Here is a 21,319-nt window from a genome sequence, read left to right as displayed (position 1 = left end):
TTTCACTCTTAACTGATACTTTGCTTCCCATATCACCGACAAAACATAAGCAGCCAGAACTTCCGCACCCTCCCACAGACCAACACTGATGTCCACATTCTCTGCCCTTCGATCTATTACTAGAGATGACTTTCCACCCTCCTATCAAATCCCACCCCTCTGCTAGTACGTAAGATCTCTACGCTAATCATTTTCTTAAAGAGATCATGCCACCAAGTCTTCCTTCCTCCTACATCAAATTTCCCCTTTCTACTGGCATCTTCTCTCTCCCATACAAAGGAGCTATTATGTCTCCCATCTTAATTAGAACAAAAGGAAATCTTTCTTTTGATACCACTTGCCCCACCAGCTACTAACCCAATTTTGCTCCTTTTGCAACAAAACCTCTCAAAAAAGTTGTCCATGTACTGTCTCTGATTGTCATTCTCTCTTAAAGCCACTCCGAATGAGACTTTTGCCCCCAAACCCCTCCTCCAGTATCCTCTATGCTTTCAAATTCAACAGTCAATTCTCAGGCTTACTTTTCCTGCTCTACCATTTGGCTCCCTCCCTTCCGCCTTGACACACCTTTTTTATTTAGCACCCAGAACTCCACAATCTCTTGGTTTTCTTGCTACCCTGTTGGCCATTCTTTCTCAGTTTCTCTGCTGATTCCTGCTCTTCACCTCATGTTCTTCCTGCCGGCGTGTCCCAGGCTCACTTACTCCTGGTTTCCCTTTTCTGTCTACACTCAGCATCTCATTGTCTGAGTTTTCAACATCAACTTCAACATGTGTACATGACTCCTCAGTATCTACCTGCAGCTCAGAAGCCCTTGTCCCCACCTCTACGCTAATATGGTATTCAAATGCCTAACACTTCCTTGTGCATATCAAATCAACATCTCAAGTTTCACATGTTAGAAATAATGCCTGATCTTCCCCCTGCCACCCACAGTCTTCTCCTCCAGTTGACAGCAATGCCATCCTTCCACTGCTCAAGTCAAAAACTCTGACGTCACCCCTGACTGTTCTCCCCCACATCCAATCTATCAGGAAGTCCCAACGGGTCTGCCTCCAAAACAAATCCAGAATCTGATTACTTTTCATTGTCTCCTTTGCTACCACCATTGTCCAAGCCACCATCCCCTGATCAAGTACAATCTCTTACCTGGATCTCGGTAATAATCTTCTAGTAACTGTGATGTGGGTCCACCTATCCCCATATCCCCCTCCCCACACCTCAGTCCCTAGTTCAACACAGCAGCCAGGGTGGGCTTTCCCAGACACAGAGAAAATTATGTCAAACCTTTGCTCAAAATTCTCTCACAGCTCCCCATTTCACTCACAGCACAAAGGTCAACATCAGATAAGATGCCACACTGGCCTACAGGGCTGCCCATCAGGGATTCCTTCATTGCCATGGACCCCTCTGGCAGTTGTCAATGACTACAGATCCCATCTAATATTTTTAGATGTATAAAATGAAATAAAATAGATTACAGAGGAAACCAACTCCACTTTAATTTTAATTGTGATACAGTAACACATGTACTTCTTTATTAATACATTAAATAACATAATCTAGGCGCAGGCCTAATTACGAACATAATTTTGGCATGATGTGATGAACATAACCATAGTTTAAGATACCTGCACCAACTATCATGTGAGGTAATAATATCTGTGACTTCCATTGCTGACAAGGTCATTGGTTCTATTAAGTTACTTAGGCTTTTTACCTATATTTATGACTGAAAAAAAGTTAAATTTCAGTTAGATGTTCTTGTTAAAAATAAAAATAAAAATTTTTCCCATCCAAATGAACAGACCCCTGAATTCTATCCCTGGACTTCTGAGAAGTCCTAAGACCCCAGATTAAGAACCTCTGACTCTGTATTTCTTCTCAGAGCTCCTTTCCTGGCTAACTACTTCACGCTGCAGTCACCTAGACCACACTCCACACATTACGTACTCAGAGCCTTCACACTGGCTATTTCCTTCTCACGCAATCCCTTATCTCTTTCTATTTTCTTATTTATTTGCTCAAATGTCACCTTCTTAAGGAGCCCTATGGTGATCGCCCTATTTAAAACTGCAAGCAAGCCTCCCACCACAATGCCAGTGCCACTTATCTGGCTTTTTTTTTTCTCTTGCTTTCACCACTTTTATTCCACATTTTACTGGAGGTTCAGACCATAGAAACTGGGCAAGAAAAAGAAATGAAAGTCATACAGAATGGAAAGGAAGAAGCAAAACTGTCTCTATTTACATATGACATGGTCTTGAGTATGGAAAATCCCAAGGAGTCTACCAAAAATATTATCAGAACGAATAAACAAGTTCAACAAGGTTACAGGATATAAGATCCACACACAAAAAATCAGTTGCCATCCAAACACCAGCAATGAACTATCCACAAACAAAATTAATAAAATAATTCCACTTACATAGCATCAAAAAGAATAAAATATTTATAAATACATTCAACCAATGAAATATAAGACTCCTATACTGAAAAATGCAACCTACTTAAAAAAATTTTTTTTTTATTGAAGTATAGTTGATCTGGCTTTTCCACAGCATTTATCATCATCTAATATATATAATTTATTTACATTATTTCTTTATTATCTCTATTTACCACAATCATGCTCCATCACCCCCTTATAATGCAAGCTCCTAGAAGGCTGGAACTTTTTCCTGTCTTGATTCCCTGATGTATTCAAATGCCTAGAACAAGGCCTGACATACAGGAGGTGCTCAGGCAACATTACTTAAATCAACGATGCATTTCAAACAAAATGATCGCTAGGTATCTTATTATGTGAAATACTTCCCCTACACTCAACTCCATACAAGAACCCCTTGTAAGATTTTATCCATTCATCACTGCATATCCAGTATTTCTTTCGATTCATTCCAAACTGAATCCTCATTTCAGTTCTTAGAAATGTCCCTATATTTACTGAGAAAGGACAGAGCATGGTGTGAGCTGATCTGTCTGTCAGTTTAATGGCGCAAAACAGTGGTTTGAGAGCCAACAACCAAGGTCCAAATACTGCCTTCTCTCTTTACTAGCTTTACAAAGCCCAAGAAAAGTATATAACTCTTCTTTAGTAAAATATAAGTCATTATGTCATAGCATTATACTAAGGATTACAGTTATTTAATCCACGTTTAACAGTTCATTTCCATGGGGCTCAGCAGATGTAACACACAGATTCATTATTAGTGTTATTATCGGTGAGAAATGGAAGTAGCCTCTTGTTGTACAGGTGCAGCCTATCAGTTTGTGCCATTTATGAGTGCCCGGTATCCCCTCTCTCAGAAAGGATAATTTAGAACAGATTTCTGAATTGCAAAAGCAATATGTGCATGCATATATTTAAGAATTAGAATTTAAGAAACAGGAAAATCCATCCCTCTAAAAACAACACTGTTGGCATTTTGTTGTGCCTCCCTCTGCTCTTTGTCCCATACGCTGCATCAAGGTTATAACCATTCACATCTGTTTTTTTTAAATGACGTGTTTCTGATCCTTATTAAAATTAAGAAACAAAAGCAAGACAGAAACCACATTCCCATCTCAGTGACCTCCCAGAGCCCAGGCTCAGAGTTCTGGCAGATCAGCGCATACCTGACACAGAAGTGGGATGGTCCCCCAGGTACAGCACAACAGGACAGAATCTCTTTGTTCTTGGTAGTAACAATGACATTCCCACTCTCCTCCAAATACCCTACAGCTGGTCTGAGTTTGGGTGAAGAGGTCGGGGAGAGAGTCCAGAAGCTCCTCTGAGACTCTGTGAAGATGGGCTGACTCCACAGGTGCAGGGGTGGGGAGGGACGGGGAGCAAGTTCTTGAGGGATTTGGCTGTGTCCTTTGTAACCTTAGGCTCCGGTTAGAGCCGCTGAAAACCAGGCAGTAAGCCACAGGGAAAGCGGCTGTGCCCTCAGGAAAGACAAACAATATTGACATGTTTTGCAGAAATGGACCGGTCACTTTCACTTGCTTGGACACACAGCACTTAGCCAATGTCAGCTCTTGTCATACACGTTGTTGTGCCTGGATCAGACCCAGTGGGCTCCATTTTTAACATGGTCACAAGTGATTCTGATGCAGTAGCTTTCAAAGCACAAACCAGAAGAGTGTTCTTCATGCACTATCGCTCAGGCACTCACTACAATTTTTCTAAAAAACAGCACAATCCTCACGTTTTTAAACTGGCATCTAAAATTTGCCAATGTTGTTTAAATAGTTGCAAAAACAAATTCTGGAGACTTGATGAATATTGAATTAAAAGTAAAACTATTACTGTTTTAAACGTAGTTAATAGAATCTAGTATCATCATAATTTGCCACTCAGCACTACTGTTTAAAAAGGCTGTGAACAAACTGATTTAACATTCAGACATCTGACATGATTCCTGTTTAGCCTTTAAGGCATTTCAGTTTCTCTTGTTTCCAACAGAATTTATACAAAAGCAATAGTTTTATGCTTGAATCCCTATTATTCACTCTCTTGTAATTTTCAAGGAATACAAATATAAAAGTGATTTTTAAAATTTTCCTGTGATCACAATTAGTTTTAGGTTACTTCTAGGCTGAGTTATCAAAACTTTTCATTAGTATCCAACATTTGAAATCATACTAAAATGCGACAATTGGTAAACATTAAAATTTAATTGGAAATGTATCTCTTATTGGAATGGACAGGATAAATTTTTTGGTGCTCTAGTAAAGAAAGCTTCCCAGATACCATTATTTGGAATTATCCTTTTTTTTGGACACCCTGGAGGTTTTTACACCTGGGCAAGGGTACAGCAAGATTTGGAAGAGGTGAGATACCTTTCTGTTATAAATTGGGTGAAAGGTCCACTTAAAGTAAGAGCATTCTGAAGAAAGCTGAGGATCTGGAAGGTAATTTGCTCAAAATTATTCATGCCCCCACCTTACCCATTGGAGGGTCCATCTGTGTCCCCCAGTTTGAAGACTGCTGACCTAGCACGATTCCAGATTACCTGCACATCTTGTGAAAAGGCGGATTCCTGGATACTACTCCAAATATCCAAATTAAAGGGCTCCCCAGATCACTTTTTTCCCCACTAAAGACTGAGAGACTGAATTGGGGCATAAAACAAACATAAAATGTTACATGATGTAAGACAAATAAAAATTCAACAACAGAAGACCTATTATAGGCAGTATCTGGCGGCCAAGGGATTCAGAGATGCTCATGAGAGGGTGGGATAGTCAAAGACTTTCTAAAGGAAGCAACACTGGAACTGGGGGAAGGATGGGCAGAATGTGAAAGATAAAGAGGCAGAGGTAAACGGTTTACCAAGTCTGAAAGACACAGTATCAATTTTGTAGGCTAAGAAGGTACAATCGATGTCCTCAGAAAGTGAGTGACTCATCACAGACATTCGCTGGTGGGATGGCAATGGGTTATGCCTGAGTGTTGCAAACATGCTTACTTACTGTTAAAGACAGAAATACGTTGTTGAGAATATTAATTTAGGTAGGTTGGTTTTAGACAACTGGTTTTGTGTTTGTTTCAGGCAAATTGACCTAGAGCTGAACACGTGTGTTTTATCCGTGAATTGGGCAAACCATAAATCTAATAAAGATTACCGTCTATCACTATTAAGTTCCAGATTCATTCCAGGCTGGGCAAAGAAAAGAGTTTAGATTCAAATCATTTTATTCCTCCAGTAGCCCTGGCAATAGGCTTAGCAAGAGGTATAAGCCCATCACCTTAAATGAATCCAAAGTAATCTAAGTTTTTTATTAACTCTGATTCCATTATCACCGAGTATCACAAGTAAAGATTTTTTGAATGTATCTGATCACAAGAAAACAGAGATCATTGACTGCCTCTTTCACCTATCCTTTGGACCACTCAAAATTGGTCTGCCTACTTCCCCACAGCAGCCACTCACCTTGCTCCCACATCCACAATCACCCTCAGTGCCTCTAAAGCAGTCCTACAACCCCCATATTTGGTTCTGTCACTCCCCTGCCTGAAACCATTCAATGACTCCCCGCACTGTCTACAGCCCAAGGTCCTCAGCATGGCACACCATGGGATTTCTCTCTCCCCCAAAGACCTGGCCTCCTCCAAGTCTACACCCTTGCACATCATTCCCTTTGCCCCTTGTTCATCCAGCATAATGAACTACCTGCTATTCTTCAGACAAATCCTGCCCCGTCTTTCCTCTGCACGTTTGGTCTGCCTGGCCTTCACCTCACTTATCCTGCCTCCTATTGTCCATGTCTGCTCAGGAGGCCTGCCCTAGTCCCCCCAGACAGGATTGATCATCCTCTCCTTTGTGCTCTATTAGATGCTATCCATTCTTCAATAAGAGCTTTAGAATATGTTAGTGCACTTATCTGTATGCATTTCACCTCTCTCTTCCCCGTGCTACTCTCTGCCACCTACCTACTGCCCTGCCACCAAAAAAAAAAAGTAAAAGTGGAAAAGAAAAAGAACTGAGTTGCTTGAGTGCAAGGATCTTGTCTGATTCATCTTCATATTCCAAGCATCTATCAAACTTACCAGTACATAGTAGATGTTCAGTAAATATTTGCTAAATGGATGCATGAATATATTATTATTTGTAACAGTGGAATTAATAATCAATTAATTAGACACTAATTATGTGCTAGATGTTACTAAATAAGAATTAGATATGATCTAGGAGCAACAGTAACTCTGATGTCACCACCATTTACCTGCAGCTTCTAAGGGTACAACACAAGATAGAATATGTGTTCTAACTAAGTCAGGGGACATCACCGAGGAGTCGTCCTAGCTGTGGCAAGTAACTCAGCAGACAACAGAGCTATTTTTCAAAGTTCACTTCCACTTGTCTTGATTGGTGGTACACGCAAGAAGAAATCTTAACGTTAAGGAAAAAATAACATCAGAGAACAACACAGAGGCAGATCTAGAAACCATCTGGTTGCCGTTTCCATTTTAACAAACCAGTGCTCCAACACGGGGTCACTATATACTTTGCTAATTAAAATACAGGAAATGTCTCCATAGTTTCCTTTAGTTTCCCTTATCTTAAATTCCCAAAAATCATTATATTTGGCTAAGACTTTTCCTTCTTTAAAATGACCAGAAAATCAGCAAATCAAATTTAGCATCTCATCATGTTGAAATAGTGCAGAGATGGTTCCACATTAATAAATCTAAAATGTCATTACTAGATAATCAGATTAAAGAAAATCACACAAATCACATGGTCATTTCAATAAATACACCCCCACCCCTCGTACGTTAAACTCAAACTACTTTTTGTGACACGAACACTTAGAAGCCCAGGTATATAAAGAACGTCCCTTAACTTGATAAAGGTTATTGACCAAAAATCTCCGAGCAACATAATGCTTAACTGGGAAACATTAGAAGGAAGCCTATAAAATCCGAAATAATACAAGAATGTCCGCTATTCACCACTTTTGTAGCTTTGTTTTGGAGGCCCTAGGCATAGAAAAGGACTAGGAAAGAAATACAGGTAATGATTTGTGTTTTATTTTCTCATCTTAAAAACCTGATTAAAAATAGGCAAAAGATTTGAACAGACATTTTTCCAAAGAAGATATACAAGCAGTCAACAGGCACATGAAAAAACACTCAACATCACTCATCACTAGAGAAATGCAAATCAAAACCCAGTGAGATACTAGCTCACACAGATTAGGGTGGCTCCTATCAACAAATAAAAAACTCAGGAAATAACACGTGTTGACAAGGTAGAGAAATTGGAACTCGTGCACTGTTGGTGGGAACGTCAAGTGGTACAGCAGCTATGGAAAAAGTAAGAAGGCTCCTCGAAAAATAAAAGTACCATATGATCCAGCGATCCCACTTCCAGGTATACACCCCAAACAGTTCAAAGCAGGGTCTCAAGGAAATATTGTACAGGCATGTTCCTGGCAGCATTACTCACGACAGCCTCAAAGTGGAAGCAACCCAAGTGTCCACTGGCAGTTGAATGAATAAGCAAAATGTGGCACAGACGTACAAGGCAGTACCATTCAGCCTTAAAAAGGAAGGAAACTCTGATACATGATACAACATGGATGAATCTTGAGGGCATTATGCTAAGTGAAACAAGCCAGTCACAAAAAGACGAATACTGTATGATTCCACTTATACGAGGTACCTGGAATAGTCAAATTCATAGAAATAGAGAGTAGAAGAGTGGTTGCTAGAGTCTGGAGAGAGAGAAGTGAGGAGTTGTTTAATGAGCAGAGTTTCAGTTGTACAAGACAGAAAAGTTCCGGAGATCTGTTACACAACATGAATATACTCAACTCTACTTTAAAAATGTTTAACTCCGATTCACTTATTTTATGTAAACCATTATGTGCTACACATACAAAGTGTTAATTAATGTTCTGAATGAATAAAGTGACAAAAACTTAATGGTTAAGATGGTCAATTTTATGTTATGTATATTTTAAAATTAAAAAAAAATTTTTTTCATGATTTTTCTACCAAAAAAAACCTAAAAATCCCAAGGCTCTCAACTGGAAAACTAGCAGAACCAACATGAGGATAAAGTCAGGACTGGAAACGTGAAAATTGCTTTGTTTTACCAACAAAACTAGTTTTAAAACATAGTGAGAAATGAATCTCATTTATAATCAAACATGCAAAAACTGATTTAAATGTGCACAAGTTATAAAAAGCAAATTGTATCACTTTACTGAAGAAGATAAAAGGAATCTTGAATAGCTGGAGAGAGAAATTATGTTCCTGGATGATAAGATTCAGTATTTATCAGGCCCTCTCACACTGATTTAATATAATTCTAATTGAAATCCCAGTGTGATCGTTTCATAGATCTTGAGAAACTGACTTTCAAGTTCATATACAAGAATTTATGCGTACAACTACCCAAACAAAATTTAGAAGGAAAAAAAAGAATTGAGGTGTTTTGAATTGACAGATATTTAAATAACTTTAAAACTACCTCAACTGCAAAGACGTAAAATTGGCACAAGGTCTAGATAAATATAAACAAAAAAAATTAAAGGATCTAGAACTGGATCAGCATATAGGAAAGAATTTATATATGTGAGAGTTGGCACTCCCTATCTAGAGAGCAAGAACAAACTGTTCATTAAATGATGTTGGGGCAAGTAATTATCAATCTGGGGAAAAAAAACTAATAGTAGCTTACATTATTTTGGTTTCATAATGTGCCAGGCACTGTGCTAAGGTCTTTAAATGCATTATTTCATTGACTACTAAAAAGAAAAATTTTTTTACACAAATAAGGAACCCAAGGTAAATAGGTAATTAGGTCACTCAGTAACTTGCCCAGTAAAAGGCAATTAACTTGCTTCAGTAACTGCTGAAGCCTAGTTTGACTCCATGAGTCAAGCTCCCTACAGCACCCTGCCATCCTTATGTGCACCACACACAGAAACAAATTCTTGACTGAATAAAAATCTAAACATATATGTGTAATAGTTAAAATACACATATTGTTAAAATTTAGGTTAGGGAAGGCTTCCTTAAGACTAACAACAGTAACAATTCCAGAAAAGATATGACTACATTAAAATAAAATTTCCATATAATGAAAGACAGCAAAAGGTAAAACACACAGCAAACTGAAGATTACGATTGTGATACACACGACAGTCAAAGGACTAATTTCCTTAATATATTAAAAAACTGCTTTCAAATCAGAGAATAAAGACTAAAGATTCAATTTACAAAAGGGCAAAGAACACAAGCAAGCAAGTCACAAAAGCAAATAAAATGAAAAGATGTCCAACTATGCTAGTAACAGAGAAATACAAATTTAAAATAATAGGATGCAATTTTTAAACTTAGACTGGCATAAACTAAATGAATATTGGTGAAGTGTGAGCAATGGACATTCTTGTTCTAGCTGAGCATTAATGGGTTAAGTATTCTGAGAGAGCAACCATGCAGTGCACACCAGTGGTTAAAAAGGGCAGGAACTCTAACACACAGTTCTGCTTCTATTTTACCAAACCCAGGTATGCACAAAACAGACAGACAACAATTTCATTAAAGCACTGTCTGCAATAGTAAAAGATTTTAAGTAATTAAAAGTTTCATCAATAAGGAAATAGTTCAACAAGTTACAGTTACTATTTTATTGAGAGAGATTCTCAAAAAAGTCAGAAAATGGAATTTTCAAAAACATATGCCACCTGCATCAAAATTTTAGAATACTTAGGAAAAGATTTAAATTTAAGGTAAACTAAAACCTTCACAAAGAAAACTAAACAGAGAAATTAGAAAAGACTATATTCAAATAAGTATTTATGGAAAGATATACATACTATGTTCCTGGAATTAAAAACTCAGTACTGTAAAGGTGTCTATGCAATCAAAAATCATAATGTCAAAATTGACAAAGTAACTCCAAAATGCATATGGAAATACAAAGAACTGAGAATAACCATGGTAAAAGGACACACTCTAGTAGATCATGACTTATTATAGCTATGGTCATTAAGGCAGTGTTAAACTGAACAAAGGTAGACAAACCTAAAGAACACTGGAACAGAACAGAGAGGCCAGGGGAGGAAGGTGAGTTTCTCAGTAAATAAGTCTAGTTAATTTGGATACAGAAAAGACAAATGTGACCCCACCTCAACTCATACAATATACTGGGCATTGATTTTTGTGTAAGTCTAAATGACAAATGAAGAGCACTAACACCTTTTTTAAGATAATTTAAGAGAATATTTTCATGACTGAGTTAGGGAAAGATTACCTTAAAAAGGCACAAAATGCCCTAATCATAAGGACAAGAGTGATTTTAGGGAAAGTGAGAATTTATTCATCAAAGGGCACCATTAAGAGATGAAAAGACAACCCAGAGTAAAATACTTCCAGCACAATCAAAGGGCTCACATCCAGCACATAGAAAGAACTTCTCCACAAAATTATAAAAGACTACTTACTTAAAACAGACAAGTGGTTTGAATAGGTGCTTCTCAAAAGAGGATATCTAACCACCAATAAACATATGAAAAAGTACTTCATCAGGGAAACACCAACTAACATCAGAATGGCTCAAATTAGAAAGACAGACCAACCAAACCAAACGTTGGCAAAGATGTGGAGCAACCAGAACTGAGATCTTCTGGTGACAGGAGCATAAATTGACACCATCACTTTGGAAAACTGTTTGGTATCATCTACTGACACTGAATACAGATATAGCCTATGACCAGCAATTCTGCTCCCAAGTATATACCCAGGAGAAATGTGTTCCCACATGTACCAAAGACACGTACAAGAAAGTTGATAGCAACATCTTCATAACAGCCCCAAACTGGGGACAGCACCAATGTCCATCATCCTTAGGATGGATAAATACATTGTGATACACTGACACAATAGAATAGTACAGAGCAATGAAAACAGATAAATTACAGGTACATGGAATAACAAGTTTGGTTCTCACAAGTGTAATGTTGAGGGAAAGCAGCCAGATACAAAATGAATCCATTTATATTAAGGTCAAAAGCAACTGAAACTAATCTCTAATGTTAGAAATCAGGACTGTGGTTTCTTTGGAGGGAAAAGGAAATTGTGGTGATAGGAAAGGGGCAAGATGGGGGCTTCTGGGGATAGGCAATATACTATTTCTTGATTTCCATAGTGGTTACAGAGTATGTTCACTTTGTCATAATTCATAGAGCTATACACTTGTGATGAAATAAAAATTCATATTCTAAGGCAAGTCAAGGAAAACTTACACATAAAAATTTTTCTCTGGGCTTTGGTCTCCTCTCTACTGTGCACTGTATATCTGCATGAACCACTGACCAAACCTCTCCATCAGCAGAAATATCTGCCCAACCATAAAAAGCAACATTCTCCTAGCATCAGCAAGGTAATACCTTAGGAGATACCCTTCCTTCTTAATCTTGTAAGGGGCCACAATGACCCACTATTCACTTTGGACACGTAGATCTGGGATGTGTAAACTGTCAATAATACATCATTTAATGCACAGCCTTCTGTCTCAAAAACTTATATAACTGTGCCTGCATCTATAATGGGCAGAACAGTTCCTGGAGCTTTCTGAGAGGCTGTTCCTGGGTTATAATCCTCAATTTGGCTTGAAAAAAATTCTCCATTTCTTTCTTAGATAATTTTTTTCATCAACACTTGTAATATTAGCAATTTTCCATATGTACGTTACACTTCAATAAAAACTGTCTTTTAAAAAGTCACTGTGATGCCACCAAGCTTCAAATATTCTCTCATTTTATCTTAACAATAATTATTTTAAATTATCATCACTGAACTCATTTTTATAAAGGGGGACACTGATACAGGTCACAGCTAGTACATGGCAGAGCCAAGCTTCAAACTCAAATCTATCTGATGCTCAAATCCATGAAACCCAAACTAAAGGGAATTCCAAAGTTAAGCATGCCCCTAAGATTTCCCTGATTCAACTTTACTTTCTCTCTGTGAAGGTCTTCTACCTTTCTCGTCTTATATTCTCACTCATTCCACCAGTGCCTCCCTTTATCTGGGGAGCAATGCTCAAGAGTTTAGATATTGAAGCTTTGCATTTAGTTATTTCTCAGAAGTACAGTCTTTGTTCTGTCTACAGAGGAGGAAAAAGTGTACGGTTTCCCAGCTGCTTTCCATGGAGGAGGGATCTGAAGGAGTGAGTGCCCTTTCTTTGCTGTGCTAATTGGCAACCTGGGCACACTAAAGGCGGACAAGAGGGGGCCTTCGAGTGAAAGGACATGGTGGGGTCTGGGACAGGAGGGTGCCAACGGTGGAACAGCAAAATGGCTACCTAGAGGATCTGGAGCACTGGGCAGCTGGTGATAGAGGAAGATTCAAGGGAGACAAGAAAAATGGGGCCACCTGGATAGAAATTATGAGAAAGAAAAACACTAAAGGGAGGTATTTGTGAAAATGGGGCAAATGATATAGCATATCAAACTTCAGTGGGGGAGGGTATAGCTCAGTGGTAAAGCACATGCTTAGCATGCATGAGGTCCTGGGTTCAATCCTCAGTACTGTCATTAAATAAATAAACAAATAAATAACTATACTTCAATAAAAAAAGAATGCAAAATAAATAATAAATCTAATTACCCCCCCCAAAAAAATCCAGTCTCATCTCCCCCGAAGCAGCCTCAAAGTGGATTTGAGTGCTCATTTTATTTTCTCTGAAACACAAAATACTGAAATATGTAACTATTACAATGAAAATATTTGTTCACACACCTCCTAAAATCAAATACTGGTGCACCCCACACTTCAGCACAGACACTGTCACTCGGTGATGAGCCCCACCTGAACTTTGCAAGAATTCGCAAACCAGAAGCATTTTTATTTGCTTTACATGGCTTATGCGACCCTTGAGAGCATTAAAGATACCATTTAAAAAAAAAAAAAAAAACCCTTTTTTATTTTTATGAGTCAAAAAGCAGCATGCAATGACCCAGTCAATTTCTGTGGATGTGTCTGGTGAGCCGGTATGGTCCTCATATGCTCTCTCCTTTATTACTCAGATGGACTCACTCCGGTCCCATAATTCTTTGCTTTCTAATAACAAGCATAATTCTCAAATGCTCCTGATCCTGTGTGTGCTTTCCCCTCCAGATCTTTGTTGGTATATTGGTAGAAAAAAAAAATCCATCACTCTCCAACCACCCCCTGCCCCCAATCTGAAGCTGCCGTTCTTTTCCAACTGTGATTTCGGCTCTTATTAATTACATGTATCTTTCAGTAAGTCATACAGCTCTGGCTCTCATTTGTAAGATGAATAAAATGATTTCTAAGATGCTTCCAGCTCTAATTTTTTCATATGCTAAAAATTTCAGATTCTATATTTTAATTTTTTACCTCAACTCCCCTGAGCCAAAAACGTTCACTAATATTTCCTGGAACACAAGCATTTGATTCCTGAGTCGCTGGTCCACATTTGGGGACTCCCTCTGCTTAATATCCACTGTTAGTTCCCATCTGTGCTGGGGAAGTCAATCTCCCTCCCCACAGCCCCCACCTATAGTCAGTGGAAGCTTGACATACCCGTGTCACCTCCAGTTTCCCTGTACACCCTCCTTCTACAGCCACAAAATGCAAGGCTTTCCTGGTCTTTAGTCTGTACAGCTCTCAAGTTCCGGCCCATCACCATAATTCCATACAAGTGATGGTAACATGTCACAAAATCCTATAAAAGGTATAAGAAGCAAACCTATTACCTAGACAGTGAAAGAAGATGTTTAGGCTATCTGTCTAGACACACGATGTTAAGGGAAAATTCATTCATGGCTAATGCAGCCTGTTGGTTATGAGTGAAGAAATTTTTAAAAGTACGCAGACCACAATATTCCAAGATATTTATAGCTCTCCCTGGCTGGTGAGGCAACGAAGTCTGACTCACCAGGAAGGATGACAAACAGCTCTATCACTTTATAACCAAGGGAACTCAAAATAGCAACAGACCAGAAAGTAGGCAGATCTTTATTAAACTGAAGGAGGCTTATCTAAAATAGTCTAAATAGGGATGTTTCTGAACTACTCCCAGGTTCGGGATGATGTGAGGAAGCCCCAAGAGATGCCACACACATTGGCAGCTTGCCTGCCCCAATAACTGTGACGCCTGGTACTGGGTTCTCATTGTACAAAAGCCATGGTGCTCACCCTTAGCAGAGCCATCCATGGGCCAGGCCCCAGCCCCAGGCCAGCTTGAGGTGCAGCCCGTGGTGAGAGGAGTTTTCCAGATGCACATTGAAAGAGAAATCAAATATGCACAGTTCATTTTGTTTCAGAAAACCTGAGTGCTTTCCTTCTTGGTACTTTCATGCTCCTTTTTACGATGGGTAATTAAGCCACTGTCAGTTTCCCAAATGGTACCGTTTCAATCTCACAAACATTAACTTTATTTCCTCTCAGGATGCTGAGGCACATATTATGACATTTTTTAAATACCATAATAAATAATTAGATGTTTCACGCCATCCATCATAAAACAAAATCGGAGATGAATAGGAAAAGAAGCCCAGCTCTGGGCCATGTGTTTGCAGCAAAGTTTCTTCATCTAAACCTAGGGTGGTGATGTCCACAGATGGGTAGGAGAGGCCCGAAATACTACAGAAGCAAAATTAAGTGTAGTGTCTTCTTCCATAGCTTTCTATCATCATTAGGTTTTTAAAGGAGTCTCAGAATATTAAGAATCACTAACCAGAGTAAAACTGAGGGATGGTACCCCTAAGATCAGTCAGTCAGTCCTAATGTGCCCTTCACTCAGTCCAGCTCTGACCTTGGGAGGGAAATCTATAAAGCAGTTAATGTGCAGGAGTCACTAGATTCTTAGGAATGCATTTGACTTTTAGTGAAAATAAATCGTAAGATTCAACTTCATATCACGTAGTTCAAAAAATAATATACCTAGGAATACATTTAGAAGCAAAGTACGAGATATAGATATATAGATAGATAGATAGATAGATAGATAGATAGATAGATAGATAGATAGATAGGTAGATAGTTTATTGAGTCAAAAAGGAAAACTTGAATAGTTTCACAAGGTATGTTCCTAGATAGAAATACTAAGCATTTTAAAGATCTCAATTCTCATCCCCACCTTCACATTAATGTATAAAATAATGCAATTCCAATTTAAAAAACCCAAAGGAATCCTTTTGAAATTTGACCAGGTAAACTAAGGTTTTCTGGAAGAATCAATAAGAGGAAAACTAAAAGCAGTTTTTAAAAGTATGCATGAGAACTTGAACAGATTCTGAGAGTTATTATAATGCTGCAATAATTAAGATCAGTACAAAACACAAACACTAAGAGAACAGAAAGCCCGACAGCCCCAGACTCAGCACAGACAGGAACAGTTACTCCAGAAGCCTGCTGTACAACTAGCTACTCAGGAAAGCAGAAGTTGTCTGAGATCCCTACCTCAGGTGATGCACCAAAGTAAGTTTTTTATATGAAATCAAAAAAAGAAGAGACGTAAAGAAACGGTGGAAAGAAATTACTTAAATTTAAAAATACAGACGATCTCTGAGTAGGGGAGGTCTAAAGCCAGAAGAAAAGCTATACAACAAAATGAGGGTAGTTAGACTATGTTAGAACTTAAAACTTCTATATACCATAAAGTGTAAGTGAAATTAAAAGGGAATGATAAGAGGGAAAATATTTTCAGTGTTTTCAAAGTCTTAATTTCATACTGATTAATTTTAGATTAAAAATTGAGTTTGGCACATAGAAAACTAGGAAAGGTGGAATCAATTTAACGTACATATACACCACACATACACATACAGATGCTGGGAAGAAATCTACAAAAAAAAAATTAAGTTTGGCAATAAGTATGCACCAAAAACCTTAAAATATATATACACTTCTATTGAGCAATTCCACTGCAAGGAATTTATTCTAATTAAAGGAAAGCACTGATGAACAAAAATATGTACAGCATTATTTTCATTATTATAGTAACTTGAAAAGACAAAAATCTCTGTAAATATAATCATTGTTCAAATGTAGGAAAAATCAAAGTCACATTTTCAGGTATAAAAAAGAATCTATTCAGTGTGATAAAAAAATGTAAGTATCAAATTTACATAGGCCTGTTGTAATTCAACACGGTGGCAATGACTTCTCTACGAAACACATTACAGAGAGTTTGTTTTGCTTTATGGTATTTCTGGCTATTTTCGATATTATTTTATTTTGTAAGACCGGGAAACACTGAAAGCACGTGGAAGATCTCTGAAATCAGTCAACAAAGCCTCTACGCCAGGGTGAAGTAGGCGTACCCAGAGCAAGGCTCTGAGCGACAACCATTATACTTTCCATGAGCTGACTGGAGTAGAAAACATAACCCTCCCACAGGATGAAAGACACGAGTCTTTACCGGTGTCCTTGCATCAGAGCCCTGTGTGGTCAGGCGTAACGAGGAACACCTGCCAATTCTGCTCCAGCAACTGACAAGCTTTAGAACCTTCTTTCACTTGGAGTCTGCTGGCAGTGTAACCATGCTGAGCATCTTCTATTGATTCCCAGATCCACCCTCCCCCCACTTCTGGGCCCTGCTGTCCAGCTTAACATGGCTCCCAGTCCTCTGACTTCTCTGGGTTTGGATAAGGGGAGTGATGACAGGAGACCAGAAAGCAAGAGAAGAAAATCAAGGCATTTATTCCCCCAGCTCCCTGCCCCTGTCAGGTCCCTGTGGACTGGCTGCGTCTCTCCACTGAAGGCCATAGGTCCTGTTGGGCAGGCCTCTCCACACCCCTCAGCCTGCCTCTGATGTTCTGGGTTTCCCAGAACCTTCTCCTGGCCCCTCCCCTTCAGGTCCAGGGCTGTAAACCCTTCTTACTATTACTAGCCCAGTGCTGCTCCATCTCTCACTGCTTTCCCCAAACCCTGCCCACACCTTTGTAAATAGTCCCCAACCAACTCTCAATCAAATCATCCTCACCTGATTCCAGACAGGACCTTAGGTGATACAGTAAGAGCAAATTTAATTATCCAAAGAAAAAACAAATATGGCAAAGTGCATTTATACTTCACAAAGCAAAAGGAAAAAGTGTCTTAATACGGTTTAGAAAACGTTTTCTTTCAAGTTTCTGATAATAAGTTTAACCCCATGTTATCTTTATGGTTTCATTATTCTACAATACCTAGATCCTTTAATTTCCAGTCCTTTTTTCCCAAGATTTTGGGCATGTTACTAACCCTTAAATAAACCCCGTGTACAGGACAGAGGATGACTAGACTAGAACACAGGTTCTCTATTTCTCACAAGACACAGTGCTTTTGCCACCTCACATTGAAAGGCAGATATTTTTCTTTTAGGTTCCCCTTGTATTGATTCATAACACACCTTTTCACTTGGCTGTGACTGGGTTTGACTTTGCTCCGAGCTTCACAAGGTAGTCAAGTTTATTCTTTCCAGATGTTTCTGGTCTGCAGCAGAGGGACCTCAACTCAAGTGAGTTGATTAACCATTTAAGGATGTCAAGATCCCATTAAAAGATTCTTCCTAAAAAAAGCAAGACTATCCCACAAGCTTGTTTCATTGGCAAGCTCCTGTACTCAGAGGAGGAAAGACAATTCTGAGAAGAACGTGGGGTCTGTCCCTGATTGCCCCCAGCCCAATTCCGAGGAACAGGAGGAAGAATGCTCTTTTCACTCAAAATTGCTCTGAGGCATCCCAGACACAACACAGAACTGCACTGATAACAACATATGAAAGGACAGCACAGGACGTGGGAGAAAGTGACTCTTGTTCACTTGAGCAGAGCAATTCACGCACAGCAGTGAGTTAACACTGGGGTCCCTCCCTGCATGGTAAGCTGTCAAATGCAGCATCTCCGCAAGACCCCCGAGTGACAGCTCTGGGGAGTGCTAGTGCTCCTCTCAACTGGCCCACCACCTACGTTCCAAGAGCTCACAGATCGGCAGTGGAAGTGTCCTTGAGGGGGATCACAGTGTCATCAGGACGGAATCAGTGGCTCCAGTGGGAGCCAAAGGCTTCAGCGGCCAAGTGTCACAGCTACAGGCGATGCTGGTGGCTTTGGCGGCGGCAGGAGACAGCATCCTTGGCAGCAGGCACCAGCAGCAGTGGTCAGCTGCCCCCGTATGGCTAAGAGGCCTCTAGAAGCCATAGACTAAAGGGACAGCTTCCCTTATATCAGCTCTTTCTTTGTATCCTTGAAAAAAAAGTAAGTTTACTATATTAAGTGATCTCCCAAGGCCTCAGAAAAAGATCACTGAACGAGAAACTCTGAAGAGAGGGAAACACAAGCAGTGGCAAGTCCAAAGAGGCCGAGGGCAGCACAAAGACAGTGAGAGACTCGTGATGGAAAACACCATCTCATTCCCAGCTCTGCCAAGGACTGGGCTTCGATGCCGACAGCACCGAATTCCAATAGCGCACTTGAAATATGAATGCTGGGGTCTTGATCTCCCATTTCACTAACTTAATGAATAATGCATGCCAGAAAAAAAGAAAAAGCACAGAAGATGTTAAGGTGTAAGACTTCAAACACCTAGAAATGTTTTAGATCTAATTTTTCTGTTCGTAGGCTCCACACAGAGCGGCAATTCTTACTTATTTCCCTAGGGGCAGGCAAACCAATGGAAATACCACAAAATGTCTTAAGCTACAAGCCAAATGCTTCTAGGACTCCAGATTTCTCAACTACAGCGTTTAAGGAAATCACAAGGAAAATGTTAACTTCCTCAAGATTAGCAATAAATGACAAAGCAACCATATGCTGGTATCGAGCAATGGGGTAAAAATAAGTTTCCTGCAGGCATGGGGTATCTTCTTGGATACTCCCTCCCCCTAAAGTGTATCAGCAGAGTAATTAGCACTACAAGGCTCTGGGAGCACTGTAAGTCAGCCGCAGTACCGCCACCCCTGGGAGCTGGCTGGGGACCTAGATGCCTTCTCCAGACAACAGCCAGCCTTCTTTCTGTCGCAAGGTGTCATTGTGCCATCAGAACCCACCCAAGAGAACTGTTATTATTCACCGCTTCCTCCCTCTCATCCCCCATCTCATCCAAGACCAGAGCTCTGAGAACACACATCCCATGAAAAAAAAAAAAAAAAAGAGAGAGAGAGAGAGATAGTGGGAAAGCCACTGACTTTCAGTGTAATTAATTACACTGAGAGGTAATTACAGCTCTCTTCTGAGCTCCTGGAAATGGAAGAGGACAAGCACAAAGACTAAGGAATCTCCATAGAGGTATAAATGCACCAAAATACTACTTGAAGTATATTGAAAAGCCATTTACGACATTTATTTCCTTCTCAACTGAGCAAATCCTCATCTTACAAGGAAGACTGCCATAATACACTGGTAGGGACAAGAGATGACCAAAGTCAACTATGAGAAGGAATTCACAGGATTCTGGTTTTTCATGAAAGCAAACTTCAGTACTTTTCACCAAATTGTGCTAGATCATGAGAAAGACAACTTGGGAGGTGGTTCGATATTGCAATTAGAAGCATTCCAATTTTAGAAAAATCCAATGTAGGCAAGAAGAATGAAATAGCTTTATATATTTTCACTGAGCCTATGAGGACTTACAGAATAAAAACTAAGTACTGCAGAAAAAAATGCTATGACGTAGTTGATGTCTTGAGGAAGTCACAAATTGGCAATAGTGTCAGTGAAGGCTAAATGCAATCAGGTTGTAGAACTGAGTCATATGTGTGTTCAATCACTGAAAGTAATTTTATGATCCTGCAGGAAAGCCCATATATTACTAAACCACCCCAACTTTTATCCTCTTGTGTCTATCAATGAATAGGAATGAAGTATTTTTGTATAACCAAACCAACTGACAACACACACACACACACACCCTAAGACAATCAGCAAAACCTAAGCCTGTACAGGTCATCTTCAAACATCAGGAAGATGAAGAGGTTTCACGAGAGATACATACAGACACACACACATACAATTAAAATATATCATCCTCTCATTTTTTTTTTAATTTCAAGTGACCCCTTCATTTAAAGAGTAAAAATATCTAGATTCCCATTCTATTTGAATATATTCAAGCAAAGCTCCTGGGAAGGTCTCCCGAGAGTTAGACCACTTTAAAATTGGCCATGCGTTAAATAAAGCTCTGTCTAACAAAAGTGAGAGTAACTGATATGGTAACTATGCAGTCACTGTGCACAAGGTTCCTGTAGCTTAAAAGCACTACTCAAAGAGAAAGAACAAATCAGATTACAGCCCTGGGGACTCACACTCTGCCTCTTCCAGCAACCCTGCCGGCTCACACAGGCTTATATGCGGGCCAGCCACCTGCTTCCTGAGGCATCTGTAATCTACCTTCTCCATCAGGTCCCCAAAGGTTCCCCTACTTTACACATGTGCCCCCCCTTCATTCATTCCACTGCATTCACCTTTCATCTCTAAGAGATCCACTAATGATATGTGTGCAAAAGTTCACTGTAACAGAGAAACCAAGAAGAAAAGGCTTCAGCATTACATTTTCTAATGAAACAAAAACTCAAATTCTCAGAGTCTACTGAGCTAGAACGAATAGCCGTTGCATCAAGAGATTCATTCCTGGGTGCCCAGCTTCTTTTCACATTACCTGCTTCAGTGTACTTCAATCCCACTTTTTCTTCTGTGTCTTTTGTCTTCGGGGGTGGCCAGACAGCTTGGAGTCGGCCAGGAGTCCTATCATCCTGCTCAGTGGGGCTGTGGTCAGGCTGTTGAAAAAAGTGGACAAAGAAAGGAATCAGTTAAATGATATGTGGCCAGAACTACCCATTCCCGAGAACAAGCGTGCTAACTCTAACTCTAAAGT

General features: G+C 39.5%; 1 protein-coding gene across 4 annotated transcripts in view; it reads right to left on the bottom strand.

The window, feature by feature from the left end:
* Positions 1 to 21,319, bottom strand: part of FMN1 (formin 1) — a 361,575-nt gene that overhangs the window by 249,429 nt on the left and 90,827 nt on the right. For all 4 annotated transcript variants that reach the window (XM_010965320.3, XM_074365871.1, XM_074365872.1 and 1 more), the window contains one exon: positions 21,104 to 21,221. In XM_010965320.3, the coding sequence (XP_010963622.2) occupies positions 21,104 to 21,221 (118 nt within the window). The remainder of the gene's footprint in view (positions 1 to 21,103; positions 21,222 to 21,319) is intronic.

This window comes from Camelus bactrianus, chromosome 6, assembly GCF_048773025.1.
Source record: "Camelus bactrianus isolate YW-2024 breed Bactrian camel chromosome 6, ASM4877302v1, whole genome shotgun sequence".
Taxonomy (NCBI): Eukaryota; Metazoa; Chordata; class Mammalia; order Artiodactyla; family Camelidae; genus Camelus; species Camelus bactrianus.
This window is presented reverse-complemented; position numbering and strand designations above follow the sequence as displayed.